We start from the raw sequence: 17,777 nt of genomic DNA, 5'->3' as shown, positions 1-17,777 counted from the left end.
GCGATGCAAGATAAGAGCAGAGCCTGAGGCCGAACCTCAGAGAACAAAGATCACGTTTCACAGCCGGGGAGAGACGCGAAGCTCGGCGTGTCTCCCCCAGCGCGTGGTCACCGCCATGGCTTCCCCGACACGCGACGCTGTGACGTGCTGATTGACACGTTGATGGATGGCCATACAAGCTGCACACGGAAAATGTGTTCTGCTTTTTCTCTTTTTACACAATGATCACAATCAGCCCAACATTATTAATACCACAGGACAATAGACGTGTACAGAAACGTATGCACCAACCTCTCGGTCTTGCAAACCTGAGTTAACGGACGCGGGTAGACGAAAGCCTTGATTATTATTTAATCGTTTAAGTGATAGAAGTACAGATAGATAAATAAAGGCCTGGTGGTTGCAGCTAGAGGCCTAATCAGTTCGAGTTTACTCTTTTGGCGAGAAGACTTCACGGTCAGTGCTTCCTCTTGCGTCACACAACGCAGTGTCTGGTCGTGCCTCTTCTCGTGACGCTGAGACTCCTCAGTGGGTCCAGGTGGCATCACCCTGACTCACAGGTCCCCTTCAGTCTCCACCTTGCAGCGGGAACAGCCTCGGCTGGTCACCGCTGGGAAATAATTGTTGGTTCTGACTTGGCTTTGTGACCATTTATGGCCTCCTGTACGCGTGACATAGGTACAGGTTCCTGGAAATCTCCGTAAAAGTCTATTCAAAATTGAATTACATTTTAAACAAATTTGAATTGATCATCTTTGAAAATAGTATTGTTATAAAACATTCATACCGTTTCATAATACCAGTCTTTTGCAAATGCAAACTTATATATTGGATTTTGCTAAAACAGGGTCCACCATCGTTTAGAACTTTATACCATCATCAGGCTTCTGGCATTTGAGGCAGCTAATTCTGACATGGGTAATGATTACGATTTACCATTTGAAGTTAGCGTAGCTCTAACTAAGAGAAATAATCAGATATTAGCTGTACATTCGAACACTTTATAGACATTGAGTTTTTAAAAGATGCAGATTCTTCTTTAAGTGTATTTCGGAATAAAGTAAGTTTCATTAATATAGGAACGAAGGCAGAGAAGGAGTGAATATTTGTCGGGTGCATTTTCTGGGCAAGGACACTGAACTCGTGTTTTACAAGGCGCGAATGTGGCTGATTTTGATAGCGGTATCAAATGTGCTTTTCCGTGCTGAGCGGGGCTGAAATGCTGAAGGTGCTGAATGGAGCTGACACACCAACACGGGCGTCGGGGGCCTGGCAGAGCGTGGTGTCGAGATGGCTCGAAGTGCTGGTCTGGACCAACCAGAAGCACCGCAAAATAGAGTTGTGTCCAACTGTTGGCTCCATATGTCAGTGGGCAGTGTCCTGGAGACATGGCGGCTGACTTCGTGGCCATGCCTGTCGGCACACGTGGCAATCGTGGAGGGGCGGGACTACCAGCAAAGAACGCCCCCAAGCCGTCAGAAATGCACCGGCATCAAGCGACCGCTTTTCGCATTGTAGCTCCTGTCCCAAGCCAGATGTGCCTGGGAATGGGCCATAGAAGGGACCCCAAAACTTTCCTGTGGTAGGCTGAGGGCCCTGCGCCAAATAAACACAGTATTCGCCCTCCGCCCCGATAACCCCAGCAGAAGGCTGACAGTGTCGGACCTTCAGGTCGAACTGCTTTCCACCGGGAATGGAAAGCATCAGCCAAGGTTGCCAGATCCGCCATGGAGAAGCGTTCTCAGGCGGAAACTGAGAGCCAGCCAGAGGTCAGTGTGGAACGGGGCGCACGTCGCGTCCTCTGCAAAGCGTTTAGCTCTGTGGGTCGAATCAAAATCCCAACATGCACGTGTTGCGTGGGGAACTGTGGGTTAAAATTGCAACCGTGTACACTCAGTTATGATCTGCTGACGTCGGTCGTTTCAACCTTAAAGAATACAAGACGATCTTCATAACTTACTGAGACTAAGATGCATTCACTCACTTCATCCGTATTTACCGAGCGCCTGCTACCGTTGTGGGTGTTGGGGTTACAGCTGCAGAGGCAAGGCTGCATGTGCCCCCCGAGGTTCTGTTCTCGAGGGCACCACCCACCATAAGCACAAAGGCCAGTAAATAAGACGCTCCCAGACGAGGGTAATAGGGGAGGAAGAGGGGGTGTGGGGTCAAGCCGAGCTGGAGCGGACAGGAGGGCTTCAGAGTGGTCAGTGGAAGCGTCTCTGAGGACGTGATGTTCGAACAGGTCAGAAGTGAGGAGGGCCAGCTGCCTGCGGACCTGAAGGGACACAGCCAGCATAAAAGGCCCCAGGTGAGGACGAACTCCACACGCTCGAGAGCTGGTGGGTTTAGACCATCATGGCCAGGAAGGCTGGGGAAGCAGCTGGGGCTGGAGGGGCTGGGCCCAGCTGGCCGGCCCATGGGAGTCCTTCAACAAATGTTTGTCCAGCTGAGCTGAACAAAGTGTACTGTGTCCATCTAAGCTATGCAGAGCAAGAGAAAAGCTTAAGTAGCCTAAAGCATTAAAAAAAAAAAAGTCTGGTCATAATAGTGTATTGATTACTAGAACACTCCTTACCTGAAAAATTGTGGATCGTAGATCATTTTGCAAGTGGAGGGATAATGAACGTATTTCAGATCAGCTTTGACATGCTACCCAAACACAGTGGTATGTGAAAACAGATAACAGACCGGGAAATTGTTTTTTGTATTCCTTTTTGAAATTTTTATATTTAAAAATACTTTAAAATAATGCCATTTTATTTTATCTAATCGATTATGTTTAGCCATACAACTTTTAGATTAGTATTTCAAGGGATGCGGAAAAAGTATGTAGACATAACGTAGCAGGCAATCAGAGAACATGGCTGAATGTTTATATAGTCTGAGACTGAGTCTTTCTGTTGCAAGCTCAGAAGCCACCTTCTGCCTCCAAACAGGCCGCGCTTGGGCCCGGCTTCTAAGGGGCATGCATATGCAGAAAGCCTGGTTTATGTGGCTCCCACTGTAGACTCGTGTGGGAAGGAGAGCAGCGGACTATGTCTGTTTTACGTCGTCACATGCTGACCGTGCCATGTTCCAGTCCTGGAAGAGGTACAATAAGTAGCATTTGCCAGTTATGAGTTTAGAAATACGAGTGAGTCGTCCAGCTGAGTGAGTCTCAGCCTTAGCTATTCAAGCTCTGGGGACAGATTGACAAATATCAATGCCTAGACCCCCAGCTCTGGGGACAGACTTACAAATATCAATGTCCAGACCCCATCCTGGCCCAATTAAGTCAATTTCTGAGGTTAAGCCTGGACATCGGCGTATCGTAAAAAGTTCCCCAAGCGATTCTAATGTGCAGCCAGGGTTGAAAACTCTAGTCTAAATCAAAGGAGTTTAATAATTCTCGATAAACTTTAGGTAGAGGTGGTTTGGTTTTTATCAGCTTGGTCCTTGCATCCCATCTTGTACCAGCTGGATACTTCCTTCATTATTTCCTTAGAGATCAGAACTTATGCTCCCAACGGGTAAATCAGCAGGGAAGTCTTTTTTTTCCTTCCTTCCTTCATTTTTCTTTCTTTCGTCCTTGGCATTTTAAAAAACGTATCTTTCTCTAAAGTCTAATCTGAACATCGATAACTTTTAAAATCTTTAAAGGAATCATCTATGGTAATTAAATGTAAAACTTCATGTATGCCATATTTAGAAATTAAGATCTGCTTCTAAGAAATATTGAGGTTGTTATAAAGACACTCATATAAGACTGTTCAGACGTATGAAATCAAAAACTTGTAATCGGGGTTGGTGTAGAGAAAAGAAAGAAGGATCTAGACTACGGTAATTGCTATGATTTACGATAATTACAGCTTTGAGCTTCCAGCCCACCACATGAGCAGGAAAGAGAAAAGGAAACATGATTTTCGTACATACAGTTTAGTTGTTAAAAAAAAAAAAAAAGCAGCAAACTAATTTAGCAGGATAATAAACCTCCTTCCAGGCAGTAAACTGTCCGAGTTTATCACTCAGACACACAAAGCTTTTTATCCTGGACGGAACAGTGTCACTAACGGCTTTACCAAAAACTGCAGATAAACGGATCATGACGGTTTCTCATATTAGTATTTCATAAAAGCCACCTTTCGTGACAGTAGTCAGTGGGTTCGGCTGCTTCCTCATATAGCCCCTGGCTCAGGACAGCAGGGCAGCGTCAGCCACAGTACGGAGGGAAGAGTATTCCAGTCGGCATGGGAGGGTACGCCGCAGTCACCTGACAGCCACATCCGGGAATAAATTAGGGGAGAAGGCGTCAGATCACTGCTCCGTTCGGAAATACAAAGACTGGAACGTGATCGTTGGGCCTCTCCCTACCCTTTTGAACTCTCCCGGTGCTGGTACGGCACAGTCTTCGGGAGAGTATTGGTAGTTTGGGGACTACACTGAAGTCACACGCCCTGGTGTATTACAATTAATGTTGAGAAGTCACATAGCCATTATAAGTAATTGCCCACACAGAGAACGGGAAGGGGGCGGGGCTTGGCTCAAATTATTTAATCCGGGGAAGTAAAACGATAATTTGAATAAAGTGAAATTTTTGTCTCAAAAACCTACCATCTTGTTCCATTTCGTAAGTATATTTTTCTTGGCGTGTTCCTGCAGCAGAGGTCACGATTAAACGGTGACCCCGAGATCAGAGGCCGCCGTCACATCCCCCGCAGCGGGCACCTTCCCGCTGCCCACGCCGCTGGGCGGTACATCCCAAGGGGCTCCAGTGGACGCCGCCCACACGTGCGAGTCCCGCGCTCGGCGGAGCCAGGGCCCCTCTGAGCCCCCGTGGCAGACGTGGGTGACCTCGCCCTTCCGACCCCGTGTGCAGACTTTCTTCCGGCTCGGGAGTTGTACCTTCTGCTCCATAAACAGCTGTTTCTTTTATTAATAGACCAAAGTTAAAATCGAGTCACTTGGACACGCGGGAAGACGGGGTGGCGCCGTTCCCCAAGCTCTCCCGGTCTGCAGGCTCACCCGCCACCACGGGCCACGGCCTCCCTGCCTCGCGGTTTAGTGCCTTTGCAACGGTCCTTCCCGAAAGAGGCGAACACGTGGCATGGAGAAGGGAGCGGAAGGTGACAACGCCATACCCTGCTGCCAGCCCTCTGTACGATCCGAGGGCTTTCATTGTCCTCGGCTCTCCAGGGACCGTGGAGATTGGGGCAGAGCAGCTACTTTGACTGCCCGACGGGCAAAGTGCCTCGGACTCAGCCGGGGAACGGGCTGTCTTTACAACGTTGATGTTGCGAATCTAGATTCTCGGCCTGTCCAGAAAAGGCCTTAATACTCGCGCGTACATCATGAGTTCCGAATGTGCCCCTTGGACCCCAAGACCGCCGTGACATCTGGAGTCCACAAACACGCTCCACATTACGCTAGACCTTTCGAAAACAAAGTCCCAGAGCTTCTGCTTTATTCCTGATTTACAAACAGAAGACGTGAGGGAGGAGATGGGACTTTCGTGAGCTGCGTAGACTGTCAAAGTGGCGTTAGCGTCACTTCATTAGGTCACATGATCACATTCGCCATGTGGCATCCCCGTAAGAACAGGTGGAGGTCCCCCCGCGGACTGTCCAGAATTTCGCCACCTCTGACCTTCCCTTTCATGGAATGAGCCCGTGAAAACAGTACAGCGTGTAGAAATCCCGTGTACGCCCGTTTACCCACAGGGCTCCTCTCCCCCCGCCCCCCGATTTCTTGCTCAGAGGTGAGACGCTGTTCTGCCCCTCTCAAGACCCTGCGGTCAACTCCAGGTTGCCTCTCGCATGTAGTCCTGTCTGTCTGGCTCTCCAGGTGGGCGGGGGGCTCCCAGAGGATGTGACAGCCCCCGCGGTGGGCCCCACGCTGAGTCGCGTCAGACGGTGTGCGAACAGAAGCCCCCGCAGGCGTTGCTACCCCGATTCACCCATCTCCCCCGCCTCCGTCCCAGGGCTTTCTCTTCCCTCACGGGGACAAAGGAGGAGAGAATAAAGGCATCGAAGTGTGTAGACGCGGGCACGCATACGTCACTCGTAAGGCCGGCTGTGGGCAAAGTGGAGCAGCCGGTAGAAACTACCAGAAAAGCCCCAGGTCCGTCCCCGCTGCTGCCTCAGACACGCAGCGGCCCGCTCCTGGCCCCAGCCCTCTGTCCCTGCTCCCGTCCCCGTTCCTCGCCGGGGGCCTGGTCTGCCCCGTCACCTCTGCCTTAGTGGGATGTTAAATGCACCTGCCACTCCTTCCCTGAACATTGTTTTTGTGATTAAATTTAGTGGGATGACGGTTACTGCCGCTATGTAAATTTCAGGGGCACGCATTGTCCTTCGCCATCTGTAAAGTCTCCTGCGCGCTCGCCACCCAAAGTCCGGTTTCCTTCCGTCGCCGTGTATTTGACCCGCTTGGCCCACGCCGCCCTCCCCCCGCCTGACTATGTGGTGTTTTCAGCTTTACTTTCACTGCAGAATGAAGGCCGTTTTCTCCCATTCCGGGGGGGGTGAAGTCCCATGTCCCCAGCGGCGGGCCGACCCTGGCAGTGAGTGCTGCCCGCCTGGCAGGCGGTCCTTGCCAGCCTGTGACCGTGCAAAGGCTGACTTTGGAATCCGCCAGACACATTGAGGACAGTTCTCAGCTGGGGGCGACTTCAGTCCAAGGATGATGCAGCTGCGTCTGCGCCAGGCCAGCTGGACAGGGCCAGGCTGCCGTCGTCGTGACTAAATGCAGCCGCTAACGCAAGGCGGCGGACGGGAAGGGACTCGTGGCTCCTGGGGGTCGTCCTCGTGTCACATGCTTGGAAATCAACAATGAAAGGTTTTCTCATCTTTGATCAAAGTAGTCTCTCCGTTAGGAACTTAAGCCTAAATATTCTTCAGCTCTTGCAGATTGGTTGTGCAGCTTATTTGCAGCACCCCTCATATGCCACGTGTGCTCAGGAGGCGCACAGTAGGTGGTCAGCAGTTATTTTCTTCAGCTCTTGCAGATTGGTTGTGCAGCTTATTGCAGCACCCCTCATATGCCACGTGTGCTCAGGCGGCGCACAGTAGGCGCACAGTAGGTGGTCAGCAGTTATGTGTCCAATGAATTACAGACTATCCAAGAGCAACACACGCTTCGTGCCTTGGTACCGGATAATAAGAAATATCACCAGAGGCGTGAGTCAGGGTATCAGTGAAACCAACCCAAAGAACAGTCTTTTCCTGATAACAGACCTGAGAAGCTCTCCAGAATGTTCTATCACATGTGGAACCTCCTCGGGCTTATCAAGTACTGAGATGGAAATTAGACGGATCCCTTTCAGACCTGCCACCCCCGTAAGGTCTTCCTGGACGTGGGCACACGCCCTTCAAGAGCCACAGAAGCTTCCGGCAGCTGCAGCATCTTATCTGTGCGTGCCCACCTGCGGGTTGTGCTTCCGCCCTTGAATTTGGTGGAAAGCTGTTATCCGTGTGAATTCTAGGCCAACTGGACGTTAATGAGAACACAGAGCCCCCAAGCCAGCCCTGCGGCCGGCGTCGGCGGTGGCGTTGGCAGAGTGCAGGGGACATTTGGGGTGCGGGTCAACTCCCAGCACTGGACGCTGACTTCGCCTCCCGACGCTCCTGTCGCTGCAGTGGCCTCGTCGCGTTCTCCCGGGAAGTACCAAGACTGAGTTTCCAGGGACTCGAAATACCGATGACGCCGAGAATTCCGGGTTTTTCCCTTTGAGTGAGAACCTTGAATTTTTGTTTTCAATCTCAGGAATCGCCAGCCACTTGTGCGAAATGACGGAAGCTCAGAGCTGGAAAGAAACCTTAGAAATAACTCTATTTTTCAGAAGGAGGATGAATGACCTCCTTTTTCAGAAGGAGAGACTGAGGCACCGGAGGTTCCGACTTGCTTCTGGCTGCACAGCCATGTGGTGGTCGAGAGCAGAGCAGAACGCGGGCTGCCCGCACGAACCGGGGTCACGTCCACTCACCGCCATGTTATCAGCACTGGACAGGTAGATTGTCACCCAATACCTGATACTCACATGGGAATCAAGCAGGCCTCTCAGACGCAGGAGTCAACCCCGCTCTTCACGTGACTCTGAGTGAGATGAGAACCAGTCTCGGCACCGGGGCTCTGGCCGGGTGACTGCAATCCAGCGGGAAGGCAGGTGAGCATCGACATGGAGGTTTAGGGGGACCCCGAGTGTGGTCCTCAGACCAGCAGGCTGGATCTCACCTGGGAACTGGTCAGAAATGCAGAAGTCAGAACCTGCCCCTTAGCAAGAATCCCCAGGCGATCTGTAGGCACGCTGACCATTCTAGAACAGTCTTCTCGAATTTCAGCCTGCCTCACGGTCCCTGGGGGCGGCTTATCAAAATGGAGGTTGCGGCTGACCCCAGACTCCCTGACACGCAGGTCTCGGGCAGGGCCTAGAGCTCTGCATTCCTCCTAAGTTTCCAGTACCAAGAATCCCGGCACTGTGTTCATCCCAGACTTCAGATTCTGCCTTCAGACGTACTTGGCTGATTCCTGAGTGGTTTGCTCATCTCTTGAATTCTCCCTCTCTCCCTCGCCTTATAAATTATTCACTAAACTTGTATTTTGAGAGTCGGCTTGGGAATCCACGCATTCTTCCCACAGAATTAAGTATTCGGTAAAAGTATCTTGACTTTTCGCTCACGTAGATGCTGGGACCGGGGTGGGAAGCGAGGCAGGTGCACCCTGCCTTCAAGGACCTTTGCGTTGAGGTCGGCGAGCAGAGCTCGGGGCAGGAAGCCCGCACACTGTCGGAAACGGCCCGTTAAGACACGCCTCGGCACAGTGAAGCCTTTGCCTGCGTTCCAGCCCCCAAGAATCAATCAGCATCTCCCTCTCTACTGCATCTCCCCGTCCCCTCTCTCTCCTGAGATTTACCGTTAAGAATGAACAACGGGACTCGGGAACTGGTGTTCGAGTCAGACTCTGAGCAGGAGGCACCTTAGCGGTCATCCCTCTCTGACCCACTGCCTTTTCCGAGGCGAAAACAGGACGGCAGCATGGGTGTCGCAAGCAGTTAGCCGCACGGCCTCTGCGACCTGGGGTCAGTGCGTTTTCGAAGACAAATGGCAGCCGCACAGACCCCTCCCCCCGAAAGGGTCAGCGCTCCGCGTCCTGTGTGGATCGATAGGTTTGATCTGCAGGAAGGATAATCAGGTTGCGCTGCGGCCGGCCTGGAGGATGTGTCTCCCTCTCAGAAGGAATGCCAGCCCCCTCTGCCTTCGGCAGCCGGCCTTGGCGACAGGTCAGTCTGGTGACATCAGGGATTTCCAGGTTCCTTCCTCGTGGGCTTCTCTCAAGCTGCTACAGGAAGAAATGTCGAGACACCGCTCCCCAGTGATGGCAGAAAATGAAATGGTGGGTCTCTGCAATGACCTGATTGGGCAGAGGCCGCCGTGCCTTCGGGATGGACCGTCAACACGCGCTCCGTGGGTCCTGTGTCGACAGCAGCCCCGGTCACCTGAGTTCTGTGTAGCAGGTTTGCCTTCAACCTGGAGAGAAATCTGCCTGCGTTTAAACACTTCAGCCTGAAACTCCTTCTGGAGGCTGGAGGGTTCTGCTGGCAGGTTAATTCAGCCTCGGCCTGTGCCTCTGCCGGACGAGGCCCGTCAGAGACGTGGGCTCCTCGCGCTGCTGATTTGGCAGCTCTGGGGCTCAGCGTCCTTCTCCCACGTGGCCCCCACACCTGGCGATGACCAGGAAGGAGATACCGTGGAGCTGGGTCCTCGCCACTGGGTTTCGCCATCGGCGAGGTCACAGGGCAGGTGGTTTCCATCGTGCTTGATTACGGGTCGGCCGGGACGGCCGTGCACGGTGCTGGCTGTCATTGCCGACCTGAGCGTCGGCTCTGGAGCTCGACTCGCCGGCCACCCCACTCCACCCAATGGTCACTTGGGGAATTCCCCGTGGTCGGAGGCAGGCTGTTAACCAGCGTTGGTTTGGCCAGTAGAACAAATAGCTGCCGTTTGGGCTGCACCTTTCATTAATTTCACCCAGTTTCTGTTTTCTTTCCTGTGGGAAGTGTCTTGGGAGGCTGAGGATCTGGGTCGATGAAGACAATTAAAATGCCAAGCGCCCGGCACAAACAGCAATTAGCCGGGCGTTTGGGGCCGAGAACAGCCCCGCACTGCCACCTGGTGGTTAAAAGTGTGCCTGCCTTCAGAGTGAAAGGCCACGGGTTTTCCATCCTGCCATCGATGGAAATCACGGAATGAATGGATATAAAAGGAGAAGAGATGATGGAGCAAAATAATGTCACCCGAAGCGTTGTTGTCCAAAGTAATTGTTCAGACTAGTTAATGGAAGGGTCCCCAACAGAAGTCCTACAACCTGGAGCGCCGACCCTTCTCAGGGCTGAATGACAAGTTCCCACCTGTCGTCTGAAATTATGCGGAGTTGGGGTGGGGGGCTTGCCCTCCTCCTCCTCCCTGCACGGTTCTGATCGGCCTCCCCCTGTGGATGGGGAGGGAGAAAACATGCACAGAGGGATCGGGGCGCCACACCCCCACCCCCGCTGCTGGATGCGTCTCTGGCCCTCGGCAATTCATGCCATGAGCCGTCGTCTCAGATCCTGGCGCCTGGTTCGTCGACATCAGGTGGCTCTGTCGTGTGTACAGACAAGGGGGCGAAGGGACAAACAAGTGTCTGCACGACAGAGGTCGTTGGTTCGCATCATGCTTTGGTCCCAGGTGTAGACCTTTGTCCTGGGTCGCCGTGGCCCGTGCCTGCGTGAATGCACTTTAATGACGTACGGCGGTGCCGGTTTGTGGTCTCAAGTGTGAAGTGAATTGTCCGTGGTTGCAGTGAGCCGGGAGAGAGTGCGCTGACTCTCGTGGGGTCGCCGCGGTCGGGGGGCTGGACACTCCAGGGCAGCGTGGCCGGCCGTGGCCGCGGGCGCGGGGCGTTCACGCGGCCAGCCCAGGTGTAGACCTTTGTCCTGGGTCGCCGTGGCCCCTGCCTGCGCGAATGCACTTTAATGACGTACGGCGGTGCTGGTTTGTGGTCTCAAGTTGAATTGTCCGTGGTTGCAGTGAGCCGGGAGAGAGTGCGCTGACTCTCGTGGGGTCGCCGCGGTCGGGGGGCTGGACACTCCAGGGCAGCGTGGCCGGCCGTGGCCGCGGGCGCGGGGCGTTCACGCGGCCAGCGCGGGGAGAGGGGAGTTCTGTCCAGCCCAGGAAGACAGACATTCGCGTGTTTGCCGAGCACGGGAAGCGTTGCGCGTCCCCCAGAACTGCGGGCAGTGTTCCTGCTTCCCCTCCGGCTCTTTATTTCTCGGCCTGAAACGTTCGACTGGACGTGACGTGTTTCACCAGGAGGAAATCTGGTCCCCTCCGCCAAGGTGGCTTCAATCCCCGCCTTTCTCTGAGCACTGTTTGTCCCCAAGCCACCGAGTGCTGGCTCGATGGGGACACCCAGTGGTGGTGACAGGTGCCTGCAGCTCTTCCAGCGAAACTGGCGAACATGGAAGACGCTTTGACGGTCTCTTCCGAGGAAAAAGGTTTTTTGAGTTGCGATTCGTTATCACGAGACAAAAATGTTTATCCGCGAACCTTATTCGTGAAACCCAAGATTCAGTTAAAGGCTGTTCTTTGTAAGGTAGAATGTTCTGGAACCGAGCGAAGCAGATGTCCTTTAAACAAGGCCTCTTTGATGACAGACAGTGGTTAACTTCCTATGCTACTCTATTTTTCAAAATCTGTAACTTAAAATAGTCGGGAAAACCCCTCTGAGCGTGTGCATTTAGAAGCATTGTGGCTGGAGGGGGGAGAGGTGAGGGGTGTCCTCAGGGGTGGACACCACAGAGGCCTGACGCAGACTTGTCACCCTGCCCCTCGGCACCTGTGACACCTCGGGGGGCTCGCTCAGGGTCTCGCCGTCAGCTTGCCTGTCGTCACAGGTCGTGCTCCGTCTGCAGCGAGTAGGTCTCGCTTAGCGCACGCTGCCGTCCGTCAGTCTGCCATGTGCGTACTGGGCGCTCGCGGACGCTCAGTGAAAGCCGGACCTGAAAGTAAACAGTCACGTGCTTGGAACAGGCACCTGTCTGCGAGGTGAATCCAGGGACCTGCTCGTCCATGGCTCGCACCCACCTCAAACCTAGAGGCACAGCAGGTTTGGGGAGCTAGGGAGGCACGTGGGGAGATGCAAACCGCACTTCTGTGAAAGTGCCGATAAATGCTTTACACTGTTCTGGGGCAGGGGGCAGAATCCATATGAGCATTGGTTTCTTTGCCGAGGAGAGCCTGGAGTCTTGCTTTATTTAAATGCATTAAGAATCTATCCCGTGAGGGGACAGAGGCCCGGGTGACGAGGAGGCAGAGGTCCAGTGGAGCCCAGAGCATGCCCTGCCCCGACCGCAAAGCCTTCCTCCCCACGGGGCTCACTGCGGCATGCTGGCACGCTGTCGCAGGACACGTCTCAGACAGGTTGGTCTCTCCACAGGAGGACGCAGCCCTCGGCCCCCATGCCACCAGCTCTGCAGGACTGACACTCGGCGGGTGCCACCACCTGCTCCCACCATGGGCCCCTCGGGGGGCGTGCTGGCCGGCGGACACACGCAGATCGTCCTGTGGGGAAGTCTGGCGGCCGTGGCCACTTGCTTGCTCGTCGCCCTCCTCATCTTCCTGTGCTCCAGCTGTGACAGGTGAGAGCCGGCCCCCAGCAGGCCCTAGGGGCACGCCCGTCCCATGGGGGACCCCACCTCGCAGGTGTCCTCAGACACCTGTGGGCCCGGTCGGCCAGCTTCTCTGGGCCGGGGGTCCCAGGCCTGTTCTCGTCACTGAGTGACACCCGCAGTCGATTCTGCTGGTGGGGGGCAGCTGGACGAGCTTCATGGAAGAAACCCCCGCTCTCTCCCGAGCACGTGCCCGTCCAGGTGTCTGCTGTCCCTGCCATCTGTGGACCGCTGGAAACCTAAGTGCCGTGTGCACTGGAAAGACTGTGTCTGCCGCCACTCGGAGTTCCTGAGAACGTCTGCTGTTACGTGGCTTTGGGGCGCGGGATCATTTTACTAAAGTTATAATCTAGAACTACAGTTTCTTAAGAAACGTGAGCTTCCCTATAAGACAGATGTGTTGATTATGAAATAACCATCTGTCCTTGTTTAGGGTGACACCCCTCTGTCTCTCCTGCCCCCTCCCTCCTTTCCGCAGGCCTCCCTTATGTAAAATGTCTGCTCTCCCTGAAAGATCTTTGCTGACGGAAGCACAGTGCTTTCCAACCAGGAATGATACGGGCGGCCTGCTGGTGGGTGGGCAGCCGCTGGGGCCGGTGCTGACCAGCCAGCCGTCTTCCAAACTCTTCCCAGTAACCTCAGAAGAGACTCAACAAGTGTCATTTAAGGGTCTGGATCAGGCAACAGAATACATTAGATTAAAGACTACTTTTTCTAAAGAAAGAGTCTGGATATGCATCCTACCCTAAAGTCTCTGCCCAGAGGGGGAAAGCCAGACTCCCGGAACCCAGGTACCTCCTACTCCTGCGCAGGTGGACCCGGGCCTGCAGGCCCCGCCGGAGTCTGGCGGGTAGGTGCCGCAGAGGCCAGCGGAGACTCTGCCCCGGCTGGGCGCACGCCGCTGCACTCTGCCCCGGCTGGGCGCACCCGCCGCTGCAGTTACTGACGCGCCCACCAGGGGGCGCTGTTGCCCCGCAGTCCGCGGGAGACGCGCTCCCCTCCCGGTGGCTTGCTTTAGAGCGCACCGAATAAAAATAAATTCTATTTTTACTCCGCGGACTTTTCCATAAACTGGAAGTACACATGACTCATCCCGAGAGCATGCACCCTCCCCGACGTGCCAACATTTGTGTTTTGTTTCATTAATTTCTCAGTCCCATTGCAGCGTGTGCCTGCAAACACTCCAAATTAAGCAAAGCGATGTCTGGATTTTCTTTAAAAATAATGATAATAATAATAAAACGATAATAATAATATAAGGCACCGTTCCTCCCAATATTCTAGATAATAATAATAGTAATATAATAATAAAAGGCACCATTCCTCCCAATATGCTAGACATGACTGTCTTCTACACAGGCTTCTGCCTCCGTCCTGTTGAGAGCCTGTACTTGCTACTCTGGGAGGACCGGGAGAACTGGTGACCGCCCCCCGCGCCCCCACCCCCTGGGACCAGTAACTGTCCGGCTTTTGCTTCCCCGGCAAAATGAACCTGGTTCTTAAAAGGGAGGTGTCGATGCTGCTAAAAATGAGCACCGGAGAGGGGAGGACGTGCTTGGTCTCAGGCGGCGCGTCTGACCTCACGGCGACGTTTTATTTTCCATTTCAGAGAGAAGAAGCCGAGACAGCACAGCGGGGACCACGAGAACCTGATGAACGTGGTGAGTGTGTGTGTGCCCGTGTCCGTGTGTGTGCACGCGTGTGTGTGTGCCCGTGTCTGTGTGTGTGCACGCGTGTGCGTGTGTGCCCGTGTCCGTGTGTGCACAACGTGGTGAGTGTGTGTGTGCCCGTGTCCGTGTGTCTGCCCGTGTCCGTGTGTGCGCACGCGTGTGTGTGCCCGTGTCTGTGTGTGTGCACGCGTGCGTGTGTGCCCATGTCCATGTGTGTGTGCCCGTGTCCGTGTGTGTGCACGCGTGCGTGTGTGCCCATGTCGTGTGTCTGCACACCTTTGCACACGCCCACGCATGCGTGTGTGCGTGTGTGCGTGCAAACATCGGGCACTGATCCAAGCGTGTTCCTACAAGCTTGCGACTTCCTTCAGGAAAGGGTCAGCCGCAGGCCCCTGGCTGCCTGGGCCAGGTCCTTCCTGTGGGTGGAGACGGCCGAGGCTGGAGGCCGGTGCGATCGGCAGAGCTCGTGGGAGCCCCGGCCTGCAGCAGGCTGTGTCTGCTGTCCCTGTGCAGCCCCAGCCGGGCGTGTCCGAGTGTGTGGGTTTGTCGGCGCCGGCTTAACTAGGGCTGCTCGGATGCCAGTGCCATCCGGCAGCTCTGCAGGCGGCAGATCCGAGACCGAGGAGCCGGCGGGGCCGCCCCGGAGCCTCTGAGGGCCGGTCCGCCCGGCCTCTTTCCCCGCTCCTGGGGTTTTGCCGGCCACCTTGGCACTCCCGGGTCCCTCCCTGTGTCACTTCGTATGGTCCTCTTTGGACGCGTGTCTGTCTGTCCAGGTTTCCCTTTTCATAAGAACTCTAGGGTGACCTCATCTCATCTGAACTGCGTTCATCCGCAATGACCCTATTTCCAAATAAAGTCACACCCTATGGTGTCGGGGACTCGGCCTTCGACATCGGACTTTGGGGGCCTGTAACAGCTGGCCGGAGCCTGGGATGCCCAGCTCACTGGCAGTGCCCGGCCTTGCTGGGTTTTCCTCGGCCCTTGGTGTCTTCCGGCTGCTGACAAGCCCCGAGGGCGTCTCCCACCCACCCCTGACTCTGAGGAGCAGCCTGGTCTGGCCCTGGCGTCCTGGCCCCACCTCGTTCTCTCCACTCAGGTTCACGCCCTTGACCGCCCTTGACCGCCCTTGACCGGCTGAGTGGTTTCCGCTGTGGGGGGGCGGGCGGGCAGAGGGGGAGACCCTGGTGTTCGCAGGGCGGGCTGCACCATCCAGCCTGAGCCCCGCGTGGTGCCCAAACCGAGGTGCTCCCGCCCCGGCAGATCCTGTTGGCGCTGGCTCAGGCTGCCTCGCTAGTTCGCGAAATGCGTGAACTGCCGACTTGCTGACCCCACGTAGCAACAGCTCAGCCTCGCACGTTAGTCCACGTGACTCCTACACGTCCACTTCCTGCCCGGAAGAAACGTCCCCAAGTGCCCCGAATTGGTGAGAACAGGAGAGGTTTGCAGACCTGCTTTTCCACACCGGGCTGTTCTGTGCCCTGAAGCAGGGACTGAGCCGGTCACGAAATAGTCTCAGAAATCACATGATCTGCCATCGAAAGAACCGAGTCTCTCCCCTCTAGCTGACAAGGACGATGCTCTCCTGTGTTTGTCACAGCGTAGCACACCTGGGGCACAGGGACGAGGCTGCTCCTCACGATGCTGGGACAGCGCCATCCTCCCGACCCCCACCCCTGGGGCAGAGGGTTCCGTAGCCGACCGGACACAGCACCCACGAGCCGCCCGTGGCTGCCGAGCACCTGAAATGTGCCCGGGACAACTCGCAACTCCGTTTCGCCTGATTTAAGGCCGCGTGGTGGGCGTGGGTCCTGTCGCTGCCGTCTTGGTGTTCAGAACGGGATGCGGGTGCGGGTGCTCCCCCGTGCCGGCCGCCCGGCTCACCGCGGTGCCTTTGTCTTGCAGCCTTCGGACAAGGAGGTGTTCAGCCGGTCGGTCACGAGCCTGGCCACGGACGCCCCTGCCAGCAGCGAGCAGAACGGGCTGCTCACCAACGGCGACAGTAAGTTCCTCGGACACGCCGGCTTTCCACACAGGCCTCCGCGCCCCCGAGAGGACCTGCCAGCCACGGCGCAGCTCGAAACCGAGCACGGTGTCCTCGCTCCCTCCGCCCCTGCCGTGTGCGGGCCGCGCCTGCCACGCTCACGTGTGCCGAGGCCACGTGGCCCGCCCGTCCGCGTTTGCACTGGTGGCTGTGTCCACGCAGGAGACGCGCTCCGCGATGCAAACAGCACCTCCCCGTGTACAGAGCGCGGTCCCCTGAGGCAGGCGGAGTCCCCTCACCCCGCTGGCCGATAAGGAAACCGTGGGGCAGTGGGTACTGACCCCGAGCCTTCGGGCTCCAGTGCCCGTGCTCTGCTGCCGGGCACACACGTCTAGAACCGGAGGGCAGAAGGCCCCTCCTCTGACCAGTAAGTGTTCGGAACACGAGGGGGTGTTGGGTCCAAAGCCTGGGGTCCACCATCATTTTCCCCGGTCGCCCTTAGGGTCGCTGTGTGTAACCCCCTGAGATACACAGCCCCTTTTCCGCGGACAGGAGGTGAGCGGTGCACCGGTTCGCTCACTCGTTTGATTTTTCAGGCACAAACCCACCGTGGTGCCCGCTGTGTGTTAGACACTGCCTGGGCTCCGGGGGTCTCGCCAAATCCGGCCTAGTCAGTAAAAAAAAAAATTAGCTAAAAAAATATAAATTAGAAACACACACGTATGTAAAGGCCATTTAATACATAAGCAGCACAGCACATAAGCATACACGGCATAAGCGTGTGCGTGCGTGTGCAGCTATGAACCCACAGCCAAGCGTGCGTTCACGCCGAGATGTCCGTCCGCCGCCCACGCGTGTGCGTGGAGACACAGCCGGGGGGAGCCAGGCTCACTCTGTGGGGTGTCCATCTCCTGCCCCCAGCACCCAGCGCACAGGGGGCCCGCAGATCACGCTTGATCGGGGGTGGCCGTGTGTCCGCTCACACCGACACTTTGTGGTACTCAAAGAATGTCACTTTGGGGTTTTCTCGTGTGAAGTGGAAATGGGGGGCGGGGAGGGCAGGGCGTGCGGGTCCCCTTGTGACCCCGGTTTTGGGCACATTGTTGCCCCCCGGTTCCATCATGTCAGTCACACACAAGAGACCTCTGCAAGGGGATGGGCACTGCCAGTCCCCCCCTAGAGGAGGAGGCCGGCCGGGCCAGGGAGAGGGGCCAGCACGCTGCGCCCCCCTTCCGTGCCCAGCCCCCACAGTCGTCCCCAGTTACGTGAGACTCTCTGCCCACTAGAGTCCCCTCACGGGTGACAACAAGGAGTGAAAGGAACTGCAAACAAACTGGTAGCCAGGGCAACTTAGTGTCGCACGGCGAAGACGTATCGGGCGGCTTTAGCTTAAACCATGACTGGCATAAAACCGGCTGCAACCGTAGCGTCTGTGGTTTGCAGCCTGGAG

The 17,777-nt window shown here is 55.7% G+C and overlaps 1 protein-coding gene across 1 annotated transcript in view; it reads left to right on the top strand.

The window, feature by feature from the left end:
- The window catches only part of PAG1 (phosphoprotein membrane anchor with glycosphingolipid microdomains 1), a 95,927-nt gene that overhangs the window by 70,233 nt on the left and 7,917 nt on the right, over positions 1-17,777 (top strand). The window contains exons 3-5 of the mRNA XM_015598620.2: positions 12,445-12,646; positions 14,286-14,337; positions 16,249-16,345. Coding sequence (XP_015454106.1) covers positions 12,522-12,646; positions 14,286-14,337; positions 16,249-16,345 — 274 coding nt within the window. The 5' untranslated portion in view covers positions 12,445-12,521. The remainder of the gene's footprint in view (positions 1-12,444; positions 12,647-14,285; positions 14,338-16,248; positions 16,346-17,777) is intronic.

The sequence above is a fragment of the Pteropus alecto genome, unplaced genomic scaffold, assembly GCF_000325575.1.
Source record: "Pteropus alecto unplaced genomic scaffold, ASM32557v1 scaffold87, whole genome shotgun sequence".
NCBI lineage: Eukaryota > Metazoa > Chordata > Mammalia > Chiroptera > Pteropodidae > Pteropus > Pteropus alecto.
The sequence above is the reverse complement of the archived record's forward strand: the minus strand, read 5'-3'. Positions and strand labels throughout refer to the sequence as shown.